This window comes from Callospermophilus lateralis, chromosome 16 (assembly GCF_048772815.1).
Source record: "Callospermophilus lateralis isolate mCalLat2 chromosome 16, mCalLat2.hap1, whole genome shotgun sequence".
Classification (NCBI taxonomy): Eukaryota; Metazoa; Chordata; class Mammalia; order Rodentia; family Sciuridae; genus Callospermophilus; species Callospermophilus lateralis.
Genome location: NC_135320.1, coordinates 16389462 through 16412457, shown reverse-complemented (window position 1 = coordinate 16412457; position 22996 = coordinate 16389462). Strand labels below are relative to the sequence as shown.

Below are 22996 nucleotides of genomic sequence, written 5' to 3'. Positions count from 1 at the left end.
AAAAAAAACCCTAACTTTTAGAATTTTTGTCAGTGACCATAAACTTCTAATGTTTTCTTACTTCACATGGTGGAGGAAAAGTTTATTCCACCTAACTAGGACCTTCAGACTTACTTCATCTTTTTTGCTCCTAAGCTCTTCCTTGTTTCCTAAGTGGAATCCATTTTTATATTCCATTGTGTTCCCTTAGGAAATACCAGAATCTTATGCTACTATAATAGTAAAGTGGTGGGAAGAGGACATCTTCACTTGTAGGCCAGCGTCCTCAGGAGTTTCATGAAAAGGCATGATGTGATAGGGCTCTGGTAAAGCTTGCTTTGCTTCTCCATTTTCCTGAACCTGCTGAGAATGCTAAGCAGACAAACTATACGAATGAGTTAGGCTTATTTTTCAGTTCATGAAAGACAAGATCACTTTGTAGAGAAATTTGACATTGGAGAAATTTAAGGTTGAGTAGGACACAGTGGCCTGACTGTAATCCCAGCAACTCTGGAGGCTGGGGCAGGAGGATTGTGCAAGCCAGGCCAGCCTCAGCAACTTAGTCTCAAAATAAAAAGTAAACATAGATAGATAGGTGGATAGATCGATAGATCTATCGATAGATAGATAGATAGATCCATCGATCGAACTCAGGGTTTAACTCAGTGGTAAAGTGTGCAGGGTTCAGTTTCCAGTACCATAAATAAATATATAAATAAATAAGAAGAAAGGAATAAATAAATTTGACGTTGTTGCGATGCACGGTGGAACCCCAGCTACCTTTGGACATTTCCTTCTGTCTATAGTTCACATATTTGCCACTTTGTATGGTATAATTTGACGAGAACATACTCTATATACAGAGTTACAAAAAAAATCGTGCTGTGAATGGATAATTATGAATGTAATGCACTCCACTATTGTCATGTATGTAAGAAATAAATAAATAAATAAATAAACAATATGATCACTAATTGATTGACAAGCAATTTCAACATATCCCAATATATTCAACCTAAAGCAGTAAAGTAGCATGAAGTGAGTAGACCACATCGTTTTCATAGCACAGTTCTATCAGAAATGCTCACTTTGGTCGGAACGAATGGGCTTAATCTCATTTTTAAAAAATTGTCAGCACCAGCAAAACTTTTGGAAACGAGTTCCATGACTTCAAAAAGAAAAGAAAAGAAAAGAAAAAAGCCAGCCGTCTGCATGGTTGGGCTACATGATCAATCTTGGCCATTTCACCTGCAGAAGCGCTCAACGGATGACTCAGGGGAAGAACCCCAGGGAGGCCAAGCAAGAGAACTAAGCCTCTGTGGTTCTTCCTGCAGAGTCTCAAATCGGTTTCTCAGCTTCACTCCCGCCAGGGGTAGAGGCCCCCAGACAGACTGGGCTTCCTGGAGTGTGGCAGGGGCTTCGGATGCAACCAAATGGCCAGCTCTCCCAAAACCCCATGCCCTTCCCCGGGGACCAGACCTAGAAGTTACCGGTTCTTACTGATCCCGCCTGCCCCGGTAGCCGAGACCAAGAGGTCCAGCCTGGTCCCTGGGAGGCGGTCCGTCGAAAGCCCAGAAGACTATGCTGAGCCGCACGCTTGGGTCACCCTGGGTTGACAGTACCGACTTCCGAGGGTCCCACACTCTGAGACACGCCTTCATCCCCGGGGACCACCCCGAGGTCCCCAGGCGCCGCCCCGCCTCCGGTCCCCGCCCCGAGCCCCCGAAGCGCTTAGACTTCAGCCTGCGCGCGACTGAGTCCGGACACCGCTCCAGCCCGACGCCCCAGGGACACAGATCGGGACGCGCGGGCTGCGCGGAGTCCGCTCACCTCGGTGGCTGCTATCCCAGTCCTACTGGCCCTCTTCTGGGCTGCAGACCCTCCGAACCCGTCTCAGCATCCCTCCTGTGCCTTTTGCACTTCTTCTCCAGGCGCAAAGGACATGCGATCAGCTAAGCCAGGCTCTCCGCTGCCCGCGCTCCTCTTGTTGGCGCTGGCTTTGTCCCCGCCAGGGACCCAGGGAAGGCCCCGGGGGCGCAGAGCAGCTCCTGTTGTCTCAGAGCCCAAACCGTTGCTTTTTCTCCCTGCAGCGGGGACGCGCCCGGCTCCTAGCGCCTCCAGGAGCTCAGGTAAGTCGTCGGAGTCCCATCCCATCCTTTGCCTGAGCCTGGGTCTGTGTGGAGTACTTTTGGAACTGGGTAAGACATTTGCCTGAATCAAGCACAACAGAGAACAGATTGCAGATTCCCTGTCGGGGAAAGAAAGATGTGATGGGCTTATTAGATTTACCATGGTTGAGACTTAAATAACAAAATCGCTCGGGCAAAGACATCATCTTTATATGCCCCTTTCCAGGTGTGGAAACCTTTTTGGAAATAACCTGATAGAGCAGATGAAAGACCTGGGTTTGAGTCCCATGGGCCAAGGATAGTGGGTGGGTTATGTGATTGTCAGAGCCTCCTTTCCGGGTCTTTTGGGGGTTTGAGAATTAACTAACCTAACTGCCCTCAGAGACCCATTATGCAGAAATGCCCCCTCCTTCCCCTTCAAGCTGGCCATAGTAAATGGGTGATTAACACCACTTTCCACAGGCTGCTGTGGCTGGTGTTAATGGAACCTTTCCTGAGTCTGCTTAGAAGAGTGGCAAATGCTGCCAACTGCTCCCACATCAACACTGGACACTTTACACTTACATGCCTAAGAAGGTGGGAGGAATAACAAGGAAAAAAAAAAGCTGCCACTATATAGGGTCATGAGACACCCAAAGGTACAGAAGACGTTGTGTGACTGAAGAGGAAAAGAGAAAAGCCCAGTGTATAGGTCAGGGGCAGCTGGGCTGATGTTGGGAATGGGAGTGGCAGGAAGCAAGGTGAGGAGGGAAAAAGAGAGAAGCTATTTAAAGAGACTCAGTTCACATCCTGCAAAAACCAAGCAAGGTGGAGTTGCTGGCAGAAATGGAAAGCAAGCGGTTCCATCTTCAGAGCCACTTGGTGGCCTGCACCCGGAAAGACCAAGCCCAGGGTGCATCTTCCACCTGGTGGTCATGCCATAGTTCGCAAGGATTCTTCTGCCTCATGTTTAACTTTTAAGAAAGCCAAGAGGGATTCCTAGTACCCTGCTTGGTTTTGTGGTACTGTGGATTGAACACAGAGCCTCATGCACGCTAGGCAAGTTCTCTACCACTGAGCTACATTCCCAGCTCTTTTTAAAATTTCATATTGAGGTCAGGCATGTTAGCACATGATGTAGTCCCAAGTAGCTCAGGAGGTTAAGGCAGGATGATTGGGAGTTCAAAGCCAGCCTCAGCAACAAAGCAAGGCCCTAAGAAACTTAGGGAGACCCTCTCAAATTAAGAACTAAAAAGGGCTGGGGACGTGTTTCAGTGGTTGAACGCCCCTATGTTCAATCCCTGGCACCATAATAATAATAATATAATAATAATTTTTTTTCACTCTAAGACTGTCTCACTACATCGCCCAGGCTGGCTTTGAACTTCTGATCCTCCTATCTCACCCTCCTGAGTAGCTAGGCTTACAGGTGTGCATCGCCACATCCAGCTCTACTTTTCTTTCATAAGAGTTATGACATCATATGTATACTTATTCATCCCACAAATGGCCACCTGTCTTTACATGGGAGTCATTGTGTAGAGGGCTAGGCTACCCAGAGCAACCAGCAGCTAGGTGTCTGCTCTTTCCAGCACACTCAGGGTGTGGAGGAAGGGGAAGGCTTGAGCATACGTACACTGAATGAGCAAAATGTTCTGCAGAATTCCCAGAGTGAATCAGAGGGAGGTGATGGGGAGGCTGAGATGGATCTGAGAAGAGTGTGTGGAGGACCTGGGTGAAGACTTTCAGTCTGACTGGCAGGTAGAAAGCCCTCAAGAAGGGGTGGAGTGGGGATAGTGACCACAGCAGGGGCATGCCATGTTGCTGCCACGCATGATCATATACTTCAACTTACAATCATTGTTCACCCAAGTATTTATCTCAGACGATGCTGTGTCAGTTTGGAAAGTAAAAGGAGTGGGAGAAAGTGGCAACCACAGAGCATTTATGGAAATACATTAATTCAGATCTTGTGTTTCATTTAAGTCTTTTTGGTTAAAGACAGTGAAAACTTACTGATGTGAATTAAGAGAAAGAAAACAGAATATTTTATTCCAAGTTAAAAGTGGTAACAATCTGATGCTGTGCTGGTGGCCCACGCCTGTAATCCTAGTGCCTCTGAAGGATGAGGCAGGAAGATTGCAAGTTTAAAGCCAGTCTCAGCAACTTGTCGAGGACCTAATCAACTTAGTGAGACTCTGTCTCTAAATAAAATATAAAAAGGGCTGGGGGGATGTGGCTTAGTGGTTAAGTGGCCCTAGGGTCAATCGCCAGGACCAAAAAAAAAAAAAAAAAAAATGTGGTAACAATCTAAAGTTGTTGATTTTTTTTTTAATTTTTTTTTGTTTGTTTCTTTTTGTACCAGGGATTAAACCCAGGGGCGCTTAACCACTAAGCCACATCCCCAGCCCTTTTTATATTTTATTTTGAAATAGTGTCTTACTAAGTTGCTGAGTCTAGCTTTGAACTTGTGATCCTCTTGCCTCAGCCTCCAAAGCTGCTGGGATTATAGACATGTGCCACTGTGACCAGCAACAATCTAAAGTTTTAAAAATCAATATAGTCTGATAGAAAGTGACCTGTGGGTCACCCAGAGTCCCTTGCTTTCTATACCTGTTTGTAGTGATCTCAACTTTTGATTATGGCACTTTATTCATATGGGGAGAACAAGGGTGGCACATTACATCTGAAGTTGCCTGTGAAAGGAACACTTGGACTTGGATCAGGGACAAACAAGCACATGCATATAGAAAGGACAAGGACCCATCTGGAAGGTCTCATAGGAAATGCTCAAAGGGTGCTAGGTGTCTTAGCTTATTCAAGAGGAAACATCTCCCAAGGGTGGAGGTTAAGGACCTCTCACCTGTGCCAGATGTGTCTGGAATTCTGTCCCCAGGATTCTGCAGCATAATAAGCACCATCCTGTACCTGCTCTGGGTTCTGAAATCTCTGCTGTGCATCTAAGTAGAAAAAAACTAACTCAGGCTCAGTTTCTTCTCCTACTAGTCTCACAACACAGATCACTTCTGACATCAGATGTATTGGTTTTCCCCCACACCAAGCAAGCAGTTGATTCTGCAGGGCACACCAGCTGAGTGTCCTTTAATCCATTTGGAGACCGTGTCAGATCCCTCAGGTCTAAGACCCAGTCCCTAAAACTGAATCCCTCGTCAGATGCCTGTGTGAAGCCCCAGGTCATTTTACCAGCGCTTCTGACTGACCAGCTACAACAAGCCAGTGTTCCCGCTACTCCCTGTTCAGGTTCTATTAATTGTCTAAGTGGCTGTCAAGGAAACATGTTTACCAATTCATGGAGAGTTCACTACCTTGTCATGGCTGATTAAATCACTGGCCTTTGGTGATCAACTTCACCTTTAGCCTCTGCTCCCTCCCTGGGCGTTGAGAGAGAATGAAAGTCCCAATCATCTTGTCCTGCCTTGGTCTTTCTGGCAACTAGCCCCTATCCTGAAGCTGCCTGAGGACTACCAGCCCTCAATCAACTCAGGAGCATGCAAATGCACGTTATCACTTCAGAGATTCCAAGGACTTTAGGATTTGCATTCCAGGAAGTCCAAACGAATATTTCACAATATCACAGTGTAGAGTGCTTTCTTCCTTCTCAGGCAGCTTCTTCACACTCACAGGTAAGGCTGGAGGTGGGAGGATCTGAACCAGGCTGAGGGAGCAGTAAATATGAAAACTGGAGTCAAGACGTGGACAACATGCAGTTACTCTCAAGGTTGCAGTTGGGGTGGGAGGGAGGTGTGAGCTTTGGGTTCCAGGAGCACATGCAATTCACCATCCTTGGCTCTCCTTCCTCCCCACAACCCATTCACTGTTCATGCACATTTTCAGCCATTTATTCAGCCACTCAACACGCATTGGCAGTCACTGATAGGCCAAGTTCTAGAGTTTGGGTCTTCCTTTTCATTGTCCTTTCTGCCATCTTACTCCAAGTTCTCATGAGAGTGTTATAAGGACCTTCTATATTGTCTCCCTAACTTATTTAGTAGCCCCACCATTATATTTTTATTGGGATAAGAATCAGGAAGTGTGGGTTTTCATTCCCTTCATTCCCACCCTCTTGTTCCTGTTTCCTCCCCCTGTCCTTTACTCTGAGCATCGCATCAGCAGAGGGAATAGAGGAGGAATTCTACCTCAAACTACCAGAAGAAAAAGGGTATTAGATGGGTTGGGGATGTGTCTCAGTGGTGGAGGGTTTTGCATGCATGAGACCCTGTATTTGATCCCCAGCACTGCCCCAAAAAGGGGGGCATTGGAAATCTCACCCATCAGAACACAGAAAATCAGAGGCTGAGAAATGGGCCCTAATGCCAAGAGAAAGGAGGTTTCAAGGAGATTGAGGAGACATGAGATGTGGGGAGAGGGAACCCTAATGGGAACTGTGGGAAAGTTTTAATCTATTATTGCATCTCCTTTTGCAACCTCGTTTCAAGAGATGTCAGTAAACATTGACGTTGTTTCTGTAGACTTTCTGGAGTCAGATTTGTATTGTTGTTTTAATGTAAAACTTTACTGACATGGAGCTTAGGGAAAAATTGTGAAGATTGATTTGGTGAGGTTATTTTGAACAATTGCAAATAAACATTTTTAATAAGTAGTGTGGATGGAGCTGGTCCTTCTGCGGTCACAAATCCACAGTGGTTTCTTTATTTTCCAAGAAAGTTCTAATTCCATTTGAAGGCAGGACATTCATGCACACTTTATGACTGTCCTTTGGCTCTGACAGGGCTGCCTCCAGTGCCTCTGTGCCAGTGATAGTCTTAGTACTTACTCCTTACAGATGCCATTTTGGCTCTGTGTCTGCTATTTTGCTGTGTTCTAAAATGCAGCAAAATAGCAGTGCATTTAGAAGTGCATACTAAAATGCACTTCTCTCATCTTTTCATATGGAATACTGTTCTATCTATTTCCCTTGGAGGAAAACCAAACGGTGGTTTTTCTTCTGTTCCCACACCTCTACAATGGACACAAAAGGCTTCTGTGACCTTGAAATGTGTGCTGAGTTTCTCCTCACCAGCAAGCAAGCAAGCAAGCAATTCCACCCCAACACACACCAGCTGGGTGTCCTCCAGTCCAATCCAATTCTTTTCTTTTCTTTTTTGCAGTACTAGGGATGATCCTAGGGATGCTCTACCGCTGAACTACATCCCCAGTTCTTTTTATTTATTATTTTTTTTAAATTTTGAGTCAGGGTCTCACTAAGTTGCCCAGGTTGGCCTTCAAGTTATGATCCTCCTGCCTCAGCCTCCCAAATAGTGGGAATCATAGGCAGGCATTGTGCCTGACTAATCCAGTTCAATTTCAACATTATCTACCTAGATATAGGGTCAGACCCCACAGATTGAGGCCTCAGTCCTCAAAACTATTCTCATTTCAAACACAGCTACCAAGTCTGAGCCTCTGACATTTTTGACTATTGAATGCATTTAAAAACCTAGGTGAGGACAATGAAAATTACATTTATTTGGGGCTAATGAGGATTGCAATATTGGAAAAAAAAAACAGATTAAAGAAATATTGAAAATGTGCTCCCAGGTTTTCCAAAATGGCAACTATCTATAGCTTTAAACTGAAGGGGGTTGGGAATTACATCACTTGTGAGTCAGGCATTATAACTGGTACTGGCACAAGTTAAACTGTCTTCTAAGAAAGGGATTGGATGTGCGTTGTTTGGGGGAAGGGGTCCATTATTCAGGTCATCGGAGGTTGACAATGTTTCAGGAGACTGCAGTTTAGCCCTGGGCAGAGTTCAGCGTGGTCTGAAGGAATTCTGAGGATATATGTGGGGGTGGGTAGGAAGTGCCCGTTTCAAAGGTTCAGCTATAGGTATTTCTGAGATCTGTTTGTGACCTCCCAACTTCATTTTAAGTGCTCGGGAACCAGTGCTACTCCATTTTGATTTTCTTCCTTGATGGAATCCACCAGCTACAAACTGGGGGTCCCCACAACACCTTCTCAGGTTGGTTTACTTTGTTAGAGCAGTTCACAGAACTCAGGGAAGCATTTTGCTTATATTTACTGGATAAAATTTATTTAGGATATACAAAGGATATCCTATATATATTCTATATATAAAAGATATACCAAGATGAAGAGATGTGTGGGATGAGGGATGTGAGGAAGGAGCATGGCATTTCCATCCTTCTCCAGGGTGAGCCGTCCTCCATGAATCTCACATGTACAGCTATCCAGAGCTCTAAGAACCCTTCCTTTTGAGTTTCATAGGCATGATTGACTAAATCACTGGTCCTTGTGGACCAACTCTTCCTTCAGCCTCTCTTCCATCCCCGGGCTGGACTCCCAATCCTCTAATCCTGCCTTGGTGTTTCTGGTGACCAGTCTCCATCCTAAAGCTACATAAGGGCTGCCATCCCTCAGTCAACTCTTTGTCATGCAAAAAGACACAGTTGCTTCAGAGATTCCAAAGATTTTAGGAGCTGTATAACAGGAAGCAGGTACAAAGAGCAAATATATATTTATATCATGACCCTCTTCCTTTGTGATGTCTCTGCATTTATTTAAAAAATATCTGAGCCCTAAATTCCTTTTGCAAATATACCACAGCTCTGGCAAAATCTAAAAAACAGAACAAAACAAAACAAAACAAAAAAAACCCCATATGTACTTGAATCCTGATGGGTGTTGCATAATAATGGAATTTTATTCATCAAACCCAAATTTCCTCTATTGCAAGTCTTTTACTATTCTATCCACTCAGTCATATTGGTAATGATTTACTTCACATGAATAAAATAATTATTTTGGCTACTTTGCATATCACCAGGGTGGGTACTTCAAAAAAATTTTAATGTATATATTGAAGTTATGTACTCTGATGTTTTAGTAGACTTACATATAGGGAAATTATTACTGCAGTCAAACAAACATATCTATTACCTTCCACTTTAATAATTTAAAATATTTTATTTGCTGAATTATTGAAGCTATTTGTTTTCCTGAAAACTGTCTGCATGGGAGGAAGTAAAGGCAGAAAGATTATATATGATTTTTCACCACATAGATATTTGACAGGTGCTGTGATCAGAGGTCTGTTGGGCCTGGTAGTTAGAGTCTTTATGATCACAAACATGGGAAGTAGCCAGAGATGACTTACATGAATGAGTTCTTATCCATTCACAGTTTTTCTGGTAGTAATTGTTGCCTGCCTGTAGGAGTCCATTTATATAGCTGCCAAATGATGAAATTCTGTGCAGGAAGTTGACAGAATCACCTAGTGTGTCTTCTCCCTCCCTGGAGTGGCAGAGTCATAGGAAACTACTTACCACTCACACATTGGCAAAACAATACTAGGATTTAAAAAAAAACTTTTTTATGTTAATTTCTCCCTATGGCCTCAGTTTTAGTGCTGGAGGTAAATTCTAAAGCATTTTGGAGCAGACTTCTAAGATTTTTGTTGCTGGGTAGAAATGTAGACAAATAAATCCAGGTGATGTTTCCTTTGTGTATATGACTGTAGAAAGCACCAGAATAGTGGGAAGTACAGCCCTGTCTGTATACTTTGCTTTTCTTTGAAGATTTTAGTTCCTTCTGGTCAGTTGAGGTCTGAGAATATTAAATGGAAAATTCCAGAAATAAACAATTCACAAGTTTTAAATTTCCTACCATTCTAAATAGCTATGAGATCTCATTCTGACTTGCTCTGGTCTACCCATGTTATCAATCATTCTTTTGTCCAGTGTATTCATGCTGTATATGCTACCTTCCCATTAATCACCTGCCCATTTGGGATATTAGATCAACTGTCGTCTGTTGTGGTTTTTCAGTACTTATGTTCAAATAACCCTCATATTACTTAAATAGTGACCCAAAGCACAAAAGTAGTGATGCTGACAATTCAGATATGTCTAGGTGAAGATATAAAGTTCTTCTTTAAGTAAAAAAGCAATAGTTTAGTAAGATATTTTGAGAGACCATATTTCCATTACTATTTTTATCCTCATTATGTTGTTATGATTGTTATATTTTGTTATTATTGTTATTAATACTTTACTGTGACTAATTTGTAAATTAAGATTTATCACAGATATGTATAATAAGTTAAAAAATACTATACATAGGGTTTGGTACTAATTGCAGTTTTAGATATCCTCAGGGCATCCTGCCGCGTTACCCCCCGCCCCCAACCTTGGATAAGGGGGACTACTTAGCATGTTCTGAAGTTTAGACATTTGTTATAACTTTATTTATTTATTTTTTAAACTTTATTTATTTATTTGTTTGTTTTAATTAGTTACACATGACAGTACAATGATCTTGACATATCATACATTTGAATCAGGGTATAATTTCTCATTGTTATAACTTTAGTTCTGAATCTATCAGCACAAGCTGTCAGGAAATGGTAGCTATAATATTTATATCATATTTAAAATGTGTAGTCTATTATGTATTAATAAAATCAACATTTTACTAAAATGTGATTTATTGAAGTTATAGTATTTCTGATTATCTTTTTCAATAATGATTTATTTTTTTCCCTGAAAACAAGTTGTATTTTTCTCCTACAGCATCATCATATTGTAACTCATATTAGTTTGATATTACTTTATCTGTGTTGATGTGAGTTTCTTTAAGCTAGGACTGAGGATTAATTTTTTTTTGATTGCCCTTGGCCTACACAAGTCACAGTATAAAGTTGACATTTAGGAGGAATTTTGGGAGAGAAAGGAGTAAGGAATTGAATTTTTTAAAAGAAACTTTGAGGTTTTTTTTTTTTAACTTAATTTTGAAAGTTAAAGATTGGAATTTTTATTTGCCCAAAGCCAAACCAGACCTATCAACTTATTATTTAATTCGTACCGTTTTGAGGATGAATAAGTATAAACTAATTTTCTTAGCATTTGGTTATAGTTAGACAATATAACATTTGTTGCCCTTAATATTTTCTAGAGGAATGGTTCTTAACTTGAGGATCCTGGAACCACATGCAAGTTTCGAATGTGATTCTTGAACTTGGCCCTGGATATGACATATCTGTGAATGCAGTTTGTGGATCTGTAGTTCATCAAGTTTTTTGAGAATTATCATGTACATTGAACTTTTGGAACCATCCAATTTTTAAATTGGGGAATACAGGGAGGAGAAAGGTGGTACATTAGAATCTTCTAGAATGTTTCTTCAGAAAGAGATAATGGCTGACCACCCTCCCCAACCCTGGCCAAGCTTCTAGTTTGGCAGTTCACTCTCTGCTGTCTCCCCATCCCAGCATGCAGCCACTGCTCTGTAGCTACATGATTCAGTGTGTTTTGAAAGTTAATCTGTGAAAAAAAAGTTCCCCTGGCTTACCAGCTTCAGAAGCATGGCCTATGAAGTCCTGCCGAAAAGGAAACTTAATGTAAACCGCTATTATTCAAACTTTTTTTTTTTTTTTTTTTTAACTTAGCCTTACTGGAATTTCACAGAACTAGGTTTTGAAGGGTTCCATCTGGGGCAACTGTTTCAATCTCTGCAGGTAGGTCAACCCTCTCTTACCTAGGGGGACCCTGGGAAGACAGGGTTGGGCTGAAGGAGAGAAGGAAAGAGGAATGGGGCAAGGGAGTCATTGAGGAACAGTGACATACCGTCTTCTAGGTGACAAGGCACCCTGTCATTCAATGGAAAAGTAAATATCTAGGGATGAGTTTAGCAAACTGGCAAGCTATTCATCTAAAATTTAAATGCTGTCCTTAAGAATACAACCCTTGTGCACATTTTGTACTTCTGTGAACATTTTTTAAAACTTAATATACAAGCATTCAGCTTTGCTTGAATTTTAGAGAATCCATGATTACCGTTCATTTTAACTGTTCAGCATGTGGGCTTCACACATGGTGGACCTAAGACGAATGACATGGGCCAACTTAAGGAAAATAAACCCTCTTTATGAAGTTGTAGTTACCTGTGTGAAAACAAGGAAACAAATGCAATTTAACAATTTAAGTCCTGAAAGACGATTATTTTTGGCTGATTATTTGGTAAAAATTCCATTGATGTACCAAATACTATAATACTGTTGACACTATTGATTTTTTCCAGAATGTAGGTCTGTAGAGACAGCAAACCTGGGTTCTAGACTTGCTAGAACCTGAGGCTGTGGCCTCAGGACAGAGTGCATTTCCAATGTCCTAGGGAAGGGCCACTCCGGGTGCCTATGAGGCACCTGACAGGGACCCTTTCTGTAGGTGCACAGGCTGGTGGCTTCTCACTCTGAGGAAGTCCTGCATTGGTGTCAGAGCAATGGTGAATCTGAAAACGTGAATGCCATCATGGCCACTTTGGAGCTTGCTTATATTTGTTTATAAGAAATTTTCTGTTGCCAGAAGATATGCCTACTGCAAAGAAAGAAAAAACACAATTCACTTGTTGGGTTTGTAACCTTATCTGTTTGTCTAACTTTTTTCCTGTGACTATTTTCTATATTCCTTCATAGATTAGAAAACAAAGTTCTGTTTATACAGGGAAAGATTTACAGTTTGAATTTTAAGTCTAAAGTATAGAAATTAATTATTTCACTAATTAGTTGGTATTAATACATTAATTAATGCAGTGTTAAAATAGCAAGTTCTTGAAAATTCTTTATCAGTAGAGTAAAAATAAAAGATACTCCAGGAACTAGGTATGTGGCTTAGTGGAGAAACATGTGCCTAGTAAGCAGGAGTCCTTAGGTCTTTAAAAACACGAAAGATCCTTCAGAAAAAAAAAAAAAAAAGAAACTTAATACATAGGCTAGGTTATGTGAACAATGTGTATTAAACTTGTTTATCTTATATATTGTCAATTTCAATTAGTTTAGTTTTATTATTGTTACTGTTTGTGGTTTTATTCATGCATTTTTTTCTAAATCCCCATTTATTTCGTTCTTAGGAAAAAAAATATTTCCTGTGATTACATATTATGTTTTCAATATAATTAGCTAATTTTAAAAACTGGCAAAAATTTTTTAACATACAGTAGTCAGGTTTTGTTAGTCAGCTTTCAATTACTGTAACAAATACCTGAGACGATCAGCTTATAAAAAGAAAAAAAGGTTTATTTTGGCTCACAGTTTTGGAGGTTTCAGTTTGAGATTGATTGGCCCTGTTGCTTTGGAACCTGTAACAAAGTAGCACATTTTGGTAGCCGTGTGTGAAAAATTACTCACTTCATCACTAGGATGCAAAAGAGGAAAAGGAAGATGCTGAGGTCTTACTAGCCTTCAAGGGCACACCTCTAATTACCAAAAGACCCCCCACTAAGCCCCACCTATTAAAGGTTCTCCCACCTTCCTATATCCTAGCTGGAGTTCAGATCTTTAATACATATCCCAACACAGCACAGGTAGTAATTTAAGTGCACATTTCAAAAACACTCACAATAAGGCATTTTGAAATATTGGCAAACTAACTCTTGCTCAAAGAATTCCGTTGCCTCATTTAGGAAGCAACATATTTAGAAACATTTTTATAGAAGATTATGGAGAGATAGGTTTTCTTTTAATCATTTTTTGAATTGTTACCAGAGAATATAAGACACGTGTGATTAGGTGACCATTCCTCCCAGTATCTGCCATCACCTATGTTTTAAAATATAGCTGAGATTTGTTTTATTCAGATATCACAAGACACACAGACTGAAAATGGTTGTCACGGAGGAAGACATTTAATTTCCTGAGTCCCTAGAAACAGGAGGCAGGACACATGAGGTAGAGCCACATGGGAGCACCTGGGCAGGTCAGGGGGCTAAGGGAGTGGAGAAAAGTGTGGGTAGGAAGTTTTTATTGTGGTTTCTGTAGGACAGCACGAGAAGGCTTAGGATCGGCTGGTTTGAATGTTTTCAGTGGACTCTGGTGCTAAGGGCCGGTTCCTGGCCCTGCAGTGATTAGGGCAGGGGGACAGTGGCCTGAGTCTGAAAGCCCAAGAGAGGAGGTTGGGGTGTGGGAGCTGGATCGGTTGGTTGACCTAGGAAAGGCAAGTTTGCAGGTGAGTCTTTTGCCATCTCTAGGAACTGGCCCTCATATTAGAAGAGATAGTCCCTCCAGGGTCAGCAACGCCCCAGATGTCAAAGCATCAGAGTATAGAACACAAATTCATGATTAGCACAACTCATAGGACCAACTCCGACCTCCTTTGTGAACCTTACCTGTGTACCAGCCCTCATCATCTGTTCCTGCCTGTGGTGCTGCCTGGTCTTCAGCCCACTCACTGCAGGCTGCAGGCAGTCTTAATCTTCCTTGGCCTCTGGGATGCCTTCCATCTCCCTCCTTGCCTTCTTTAAGTGATTTCTGTATTTCCACAGTTCTTCTTGCTTTGTTCCCTGCTTCTCTGATGATTGCTTCTTCTCCTCTGACCTCCTCTTCTTCAGCCACCCCAGGGATCCATTCTTGCCTGTGGAGTGTTCTGTGGAGTGATCATGTCTACTCTTCTAGTTTCAACTATTGCCTCTGTGCAACTGAGTCCAAAATATATGTCCATCATTATTCCATCCCTTGCTGCTTGGGATGCTGGGGATCAAGCTAGGGCCTCACACATAGCTAGTGAGCACTCTAGCACGGAGCTACATCCCCAGCCCTGTTCCTTACTTTTTTAAATTCACATGACCACAATGTGCTGGATCATCTGCTACAGGACTCTCAAATTTGACTTCTACACACATGGGTCTGCGCTTCTGCCTTCAAACTTACTCTCTGTCCTTTATTGCTGGCCTCAGTAGTGACAACGTTTTGATTCTTGGACATTGTGCTTCTAGGGTTATTTGCATTTGTTATTAGATTAACAGCCCTCTGGGGTTTTCCAGTGGCTCAGTGTATTGATTGGCCTCTAGCTGCCTAATCAATCAAGAATAGTATTAGCATTGTATTCTATATTTTCTGCTAAACAGTTTTCTGCTGTCATTTGCTGTCATTCTTAATAACGGATTGCACCTAAAAAAATGTCATCCAATGTAAAAGGCTTTTTATCTCTTTATTTTTGAAATGGTAAGACTCATTTTTTTTAAAAAAAAAAAGTCTATGGAATGATGATTTTTAAATCTGAGAGGGAGCTAACTAGTTTAGACAATTTGCAGTCAAATGTGACTATACCAAATAAACTGTGTTACAATAAAAAAACAAGGTCTGATGCTCTAGGTCTACACCTAGTCTGCATTTCTGTCAAGCTCCCTAAAAATGCTGATGCTGCTCATCAGTGGAATATTCTTTAAATAACAACAAATTGGAAGACAAGAAGGAAACCATTTGAACTTACTTTATTACCTTGTGTGTTATTTACAACCTACATAAGTCTCATAAAATGTTACCTAAAAAGAGAGTTAAGTAATACACTCATTTATTTAAATATATTAAACCTTAATGGAAGAGGCAGCATGATATAAAAACATATATTTACAAGTATGTATTTATTTATACATTTACAAGTATATACCAGTATAGCCTCTATGTGACTATATAAGAAAAGAGAAAGATCTCTGTTTGATGACTTTCCATTTTTTTAATATTTAGTTTTTAGTTGTAGTTGGACACAATACCTTTATTTTATCTATTTTTATGTGGTGCTGAGGATTGAACCCAGGGCCTCGAATGTGCTAGGTGAGCACTCTACCACTGAGCTATAACCCCAGCCCTTTCCATTTTTAAATACACTTAATTTTGTATTTTTAAAAAGTATTGCTTGAATATGTTTAAAAGTTAATAGCATTTCCTATCATGTATTTAATACATTTGAATTTTTCTCCAAGCACATTTTCCATCTGTAATTCTCTCAGTAATAACATATTAAATGTAGTTGTTCTTATTTTTTTAAATGGAACTGTTTTTATATATTAAAAAAGATTAATAGTGCCATCTCCTTACTTAAAAGAATTGATAATTCTAGGAGCTTTGCAGCATTTCAATTAAAGTACCTCATGTAACAATGGTTTAAAACACGTGTCCTCATAAAGGAATGAGAGTTAACATTTATTTATTATTTATCATATCAGAATGAACTATCTTTATGGAAAGATTTTAAGTTACATGAAGGTACAAACAAATAATAAACATTTTTCAGTATTTTGTTTTGTAATTGTTTTGCCTTTTTTAAAATTTTTTTAACCAGAGATTGGACCCAGGGGTGCTTAATCACTGAACCACATCCCCAGCACTTTTTTTAAAAATATTTTATTTAGAGTCAGGGTCTTGCTAAGTTGCTTAGGGCCTTGCCAAGTTGGTGAGACTGGCTTTGAACTCATGATCCTCCTGCCTAAGCCTCCCAAACCACTGGAATTCCATGCACCATTGTAGTGGAAAGCAGCCACTGACACCATATAAACAAATGGACATGCTTGTTCCAAAAATCTTTATTTACAAACACAGATATAATGCTAGATTTGGCTCATGGGCAGTCATTTGCCAACCTAAGGACAGAAGAGTGCAATTCAACACAAATTACTGAAAACTGTTGAGTTGTGTCTGCATTTATTCTTGCTCCTCCATGTCAGGTATCACAACGTTTTGAAATTTTATTGTTAACATTTGCTTATTGAAAAAAAATTTTGAATCATGTATCATTTTATTTTTATTGCATAAATTTAAAGTGTACAGCATGACATTTTGATAAACTTGTAACAACAGATTAATGGTTAGAGTTGTCAAGCAAATTAACATATTGACACATCATACATCATGTCACCCTTACTTTTTATTTATTTATTTTTTGGTAGTAACACCTAAATGTACCCTCTGAGCAGTTATTCTGATACCATATAATGTTAATAACGGTAGTCCTCACATTGTACATTAGATATTTGGACTTCTTCATCCTACATAGCTGCAACTTTGCATCCTTTGACCTAATTCTCCATTTCCTTCCTCCCTTGTAATATTTTTTTTTAAATGAAGCTTGACTATGTCATTCTCTTGCCCAAAGCCTTTTGTCTTCTCATCAGCCACAAAGTTAAGTACAAAGTGTGTAAAGGACTGTGAGGTCCATGTCCACCTACAACCTCATCTTGTGTCTCTTTACCTCCCCTTCTCTCTCTTTAGCCCTCGTTGACATTTCTCAAATACCTGAGCACATAGCAGTTGTTCCCTTTTCCCATCTCTTTTTAACTAGTTACCTCTTACTCATTGCTTCAGGTGTCAAATTCCATGTCTCAGCTTAAGTTAAAGCAATCCGCTATATATCCTTACCTTCCTGTATGACGTTTGTAGTTTGAAATTAAAAGTCAAGCGTATTAAAATGGCAATTTTCTTGGTAGCTTATTCTGAGCACAAGTGCAGCTTAGATTGTTTCCATTTGAAAGGTAACAGCCCCCTCAGCCAGTTCCTGGTCTCTTGTTAGCAAAGCAGGCTTCAGGTGATAAAAGTTGAACAAAACAGCGGCTTTCTCCTCAGGAAGCCCATAATTCTGTAGTGGAGATGGACAGGCAGCCTGCACGCTCATGCTAATCAGAAGGTGACAGCTGCTTTGATAGAAGTTACAAAATATGTTATGAGGGTGGAGAAGAGGGGAAAATTCACATAAAATATGTAATTTTTTTTTACAAACCTGAATGTCATTATCTCAGTGTCTACAGATTAAAATGATAGTCTAAAATGTTTTTTTGGAAATTGAATTATATATAAAGTCTTTGAACACACTTAGTCACAACACTTTTTGTACTCAGCTGACTTATCGTTCAGAAAGCACAAATGTAGTCACCTGGCCAAATAGCACATAGTGTACTGATGTCACAGAGGTTGACCTGCTGTGTTTGGTCTCAAGAGGTATGGTGTATAGATTTTTGTTCCGGCTAGAAGAGTATTAAAAACGACACCAAAAGATTTAGATAAAGAAATACTTTGATTTTCTCTGCTGCTTTGTTATTCTGTATGAGTTTTGTTTGTAAAGTGCAGGTGTTTGTGCTCATATGAGAGGGGAGCTTTGATCTCTGTAACTACTGCCTGAGGTTGGCAATCCTGCCCTGAGCTCACCAGGGCTGCCGGGAGCCTGGAGCTACTTCTTTGGCCAAGGCTCCCACATCCCCGCTGAGCTCCCAGGATGTAAAGGATGGTTAGAACTCCTACATCTTCATTCCTAAGGCTCCCTCCTCCTGGGTTTCAGTGAAGTTGACCTCCTCAATGGGGTAAGCTTAGACTCACCTATGGGGAGGTGGGGAGGTGACAAATGTTCACTTCCCTGTCATATTCATAGTATGTTTGACACCACACAGGAGTCGATCTGTAACAAAAACATTCTAAGTTTAAATGTTTAACTGCCAACCAACCTTGAGGTTCAAGTTTAGATGTTCTCTCCTTCTAAATGACTTCCATATGCTCCTGAAGGTTTTTATAAATTGCATTTTCTGCATGGCATATTTTTAGTGAGTACAGTTGAAGACTGAGATGTCGTTTGATCATTAAATATTATTTTATTTTAAGCTCAAAGCCTTTTAAGTGGGAGAGTCTCCTGACCTGAAGTGTATTTCAATTTGTTTGCTCTGGCTGCTGCAGGGGAAAAAGGATTATAGGAAGGAGAGGACTGGTTAGGAGTCGGCTGCCAAAGTACAGTCACAAAACTATGAAGACTTGGACTAGCCTGTGTGAGTGAAAGAGGTAGGAGTGCATGGGTCTCAGATAAATTTTTAGATATGAAATCAATAAAACGAATTCACAGGCTGGATGGTGTGCTGGGAGAAGAAAGAAATCAAGTATAATTTCTTGGTTTTTGGTCTGAGTCAGGGGTAAAGAATGATGTCATTTACTGAGCTTGGAGAACATGGTGGGAAGCAGGTCTGGGGCAGCCAGAAAGTCAGATGTTGATCTGTGACTGTGCACTTCAGAGAGGTCTGTATGTGCTCTGGTAGAGCGGTGGAGCAGTGAGCTCCCCTGAGTTCTGGAGCCAGGGAATGATCAGAGTAGGAGAGGTGGAATTGAGACCAGTTACATAACTGCCATGGATTCATATGGTTAGCGCCTTTTAATGATAGCATATTAAGGATTTTTTTTAAGAGTGGAGATCATTTCAGAATTCTAAAGTCTTCTTTTTTTTTTTCTTTTCAGAAATATTCCCAAGAGATTTGAACTTAAAAGACAAATTCATAAAGCATTTCACAGGTGAGCATACAACTTATCAGTGACTTAGTTAAATAAAGAAGATTATATGCAGTTCCTCAGGAGACTGAGGCAGGAAGATTGCAAGTTTGAGGTGGGCATTTGCAATTTAGTGAGACCCTGTCTCAAAAAATCAAAGGGCCTGGGGATGTGGCTCAGTGGTAGACCACCCCTGGGTTCAATCTCCAGTACTGCAAACTAAATAGAAATTTAAGAAGATTATATGCAATGTATTATGTTAAGTATTGGGGATATGAAGATAAATGTCTAGAAAAGGCTCATAGTCCAGCTGGTGACATGGATAAATGCTTTTGACTTGTATGAACTTTAATGTAAACCAGATTTTGATAAGCAGCAGAAGTATAAACAATGTTTTAGGGACAAACAACAAGTGAATGATTTGACTAACAACCACCAAGGAAGGCTTTCAGTGGACATATTTAAGTGGGACTTTAAAAGATGAATAAAATTTTCCCAAGGTGAGAGATACATTCTGATCAGTAGGAATTCATTGAGCAAGACATAAAATTTTGTAGTGTGGTTTGGGAAAGGACAGGCAGATGGTGTGAATGGGCTATGGTTGAATTTAGGTATGGATGCATTTGGCCAAAGGGTAAATATATGACTGGAAAGGTAGGTTGGAATCATTGTGAACAATCCGTTCACTCGGTCCAATGGAATCCCACCAAATAGCTGAGTGTGGTGACGGAGTCGGAAAGAGACCTCAGGAGACCAGTTTCAGAAAACTTGATTCACTTTATTATTGCATAAGCAAGCCTTTATGCATATTCTATTACTGGGCAAATTTAGCGGAGGGCTGTAATAGCCCAATGAGTAGCAACCAAAGGGCTGAAAGGTCAGCGCCAAAAAGCAGAAGGAAAAGGAAGACACTGAGCACAGGAGGGTGGCCAGGTTACCATGGTGACAGGGCTAGGTTGTGGTCAGTGTTCCAAACCACAAATATCCAGACCTGAGGTGCCCAACACATGTCGAGGACAGTGGATTGTGTTCCCAGCCAATGGGGCACAATAGAAGTTTTTGGAACCGAAGAGAGACAGACTTTCATATGCCACATCTTTTTTTTTTTTTAAATATTTTTTAGTTGTAGATGGACACAATATCTTTATTTTATTTATTTATTCTTATGTGGTGCTGAGGATCGAACTCAGTGCCTCACGTGTGCAGCAAACGCTCTACTACTGAGCCACAACCCCAGCCCTCATATGCCACATCTTTTAAATTTTATTTTTAATTTAAGTAATTCATTAATTTGTGGTACTAGGTGAACCTAAGGACATTTTGTTGCTGAGATACATCCCCAGACCTTTAAACATTTTTAAAAAAATTTGACATAGAGTCTTGCTACTTCATGAGGCTAGTCTCAAACTTGTAATGGTCCTATCTCAGCCACTGAAGATTACAGATGTGCTCAGCAATAAGCCACATCTTAAGCACAAAATGCTCTCTCTTACACTGTTTCATTCTTCTTTATATCAACTTTGTGAATTATTTTCAAATCTTCCCATGCCCCAAGTTTTGGAAAAATCACTAAACTTATTACCAACAGTCTACCTTTGTTATTGCTATTGCCTTTCTGTTCCTAATCATCTCAGCTACCTTTTATTGTTTTATAACTCAGATTTATCATGTGGGGAGAAATGTAGTTTTTCCTTGTAGTTTTCCTACTTGATCAAATCTGAGGGCCATATTTGTTAACTATGTTTAATATGAGTGTCATGAAGATCAAGTGAAGATCCACCTACTGCATGAGTGAGTGTCAGGGTATTCAGTGGGACTGTCCTGACTGTGGAGTCTCCATAAAAAGCAGACTCCAGTTGGAAGGATGAAAGTTTTGATGAAGTCTACCAGAAATTTATATGAATAGATGGAGAGAAGTCTCAAGGTCTTGCCCAATTTATGGTAGTCCTGGACACTGAGATTAAACACACACATCACTTTAATTTTTAAAAATGGAATAAATGTCTCTGCATATAAATATTAATTCCTGTTAAATAAAAAAAATTGGAGAACGAAAAGTAGAAATCAAGGATATTGATTTTATATTCTTTGTAACCACTTACTTTGTCCCCTACAGATTTCTTTCCTCTATCTGGTGTTTTTACCTTCCAGTCATTCTAGAGGGTTCTACTGGAAGCAAAGGTTCCATTATGTGAGAGGTTGAGAATGCAGAATGAATTTATATTGTTTTTCATAGATCAGAACTCATTACCTCCCACAGAGTCTGGTTGCGGGGAAGTGGGGAAGGACTCTCCAGCAAGTTCTTTTAAGGACAAGCAAGATGTAAACTACAGTTATATTATTTCCATCCGTAAAGTGCTAGCAATTTGTTTGGGAAACATGCCTGTGTTTATAATGAGCATTCTTTTCCTGTCCTCTAGGGCCAGTCACATTTTCGGCTGAATGTAGCAAACATTTCCATAGACTGTATCACAATACCAGGGATTGCTCAGTGCCAGCCTGTAAGTCACTTGGACAGTTTTTTTTTTTTTAATCCTATCCAGCAATAAATGCATGTCATTTTAAGCTTTAACTGTCTTGGGGTGGGACATAATAGACTAAACATTGCAAGAGATGCTATTTATAACACTGACAGTACTTAAGGTTTGTGTGTGCTGTTGAAACTATAAGAACAAAATCACATTCTAGCTGGGAATATATCCAAATCTGAAAATAGCAGATTTCCTTAAAGACCAAAGTGTTTGTTAGGATTGAAGCCTTTTATCATTATTCAAATTCCTTGGCATAAATAAAGTGCTCTCTCACATAAATGAAAAAAAAAAGTAAGATGATTATGGAGCATAAGTCAAAATTTCCTCCTAAGTTATTTTAAAGTAAATATTTTTAATATCATGTCATTTGTACAAAGGGTGCTGGATTTTTCTGAATGTTGATAGCATGTGTTATAAAGGTTGCTCTAATGAATTCTTTTGGATACTTAAATTACTGAAGTTAATGATTCCAAACATAATATTTAAGTGTTATCATTTAAAATATCCAAAGTATGGTTATGTGTGGTAACTGAGTTGTTTTTAAATTTCTTTCCAAGCCTAAACTTCCCTTTAAAGAAAACAAATTTTAAGCAATTTGTTTCTTATTAACTACATTGCTTTTCTTGAGAAATATTTAATTTTACTTAGGTTGTTGCGTCAGATTTGTTGTAAGTTTTTCAAAAATAACTTGCACGTAATGGCTCAGAGAAACAAAGCACATTGGCTTCAAGGCAAAATCACTAAATGATAAAGCAGTGTGGGGCAGAAAGTTCAGGCTTTGGGACCAAACTGTTTCCCAGCTATGAGAGAAGTAATACTTTGAGGCTCTTTTCTCATCTCTAAAGTGAAGACAACAATCATACTTTTCTATTATGTTACTGGGGCAATTAATGGGGAAAAAAATGTATGCACTTCATACATTAAGTGCTTTATAAGTTATAGATATTGTTATGTGGATTAACGACAATAATTAACATGATTTTCCTGATATTTATAGTAACTATAACCTAATCTACCTTCTACTCCTTCTCCTAGACTACAAAAGATGTGCCAGGTTGCTAACAAGATTGGCAGTGAGTCCACTCTGCTCGCAGACCTAGAAAATCTACCCTGGGAGTATGTACTTATTTATTTTTTTTATGCTGTTTAGTAGTCTTTTTTTTTAAAGTTTTTTTTTTTTAAATTGATGGTTCTGGGCCTTCCATATGCTAAGTAAGCATGCGCTCTATTTCTACTGAGTTACATCACCAACCCTATAAAGTCTAACCAAAATTTGAACAATTTAAACAATGTAAGAATCCAGGAAGTTGATCATATCCATACCTACTGAG

General features: G+C 39.9%; 1 protein-coding gene across 1 annotated transcript; it reads left to right on the top strand.

Annotated features, from left to right (window-relative positions):
- The first annotated feature begins 1921 nt into the window (after positions 1–1921).
- Alkal1 (ALK and LTK ligand 1) lies at positions 1922–22765 on the top strand. The gene is made up of 4 exons (XM_076835395.1): positions 1922–2108; positions 19105–19158; positions 21555–21635; positions 22701–22765. The coding sequence occupies exons 1-4, from the start codon at positions 1922–1924 to the stop codon at positions 22763–22765; spliced, it is 387 nt and encodes a 128-aa protein (XP_076691510.1).
- The last annotated feature ends 231 nt before the right edge of the window (positions 22766–22996 follow it).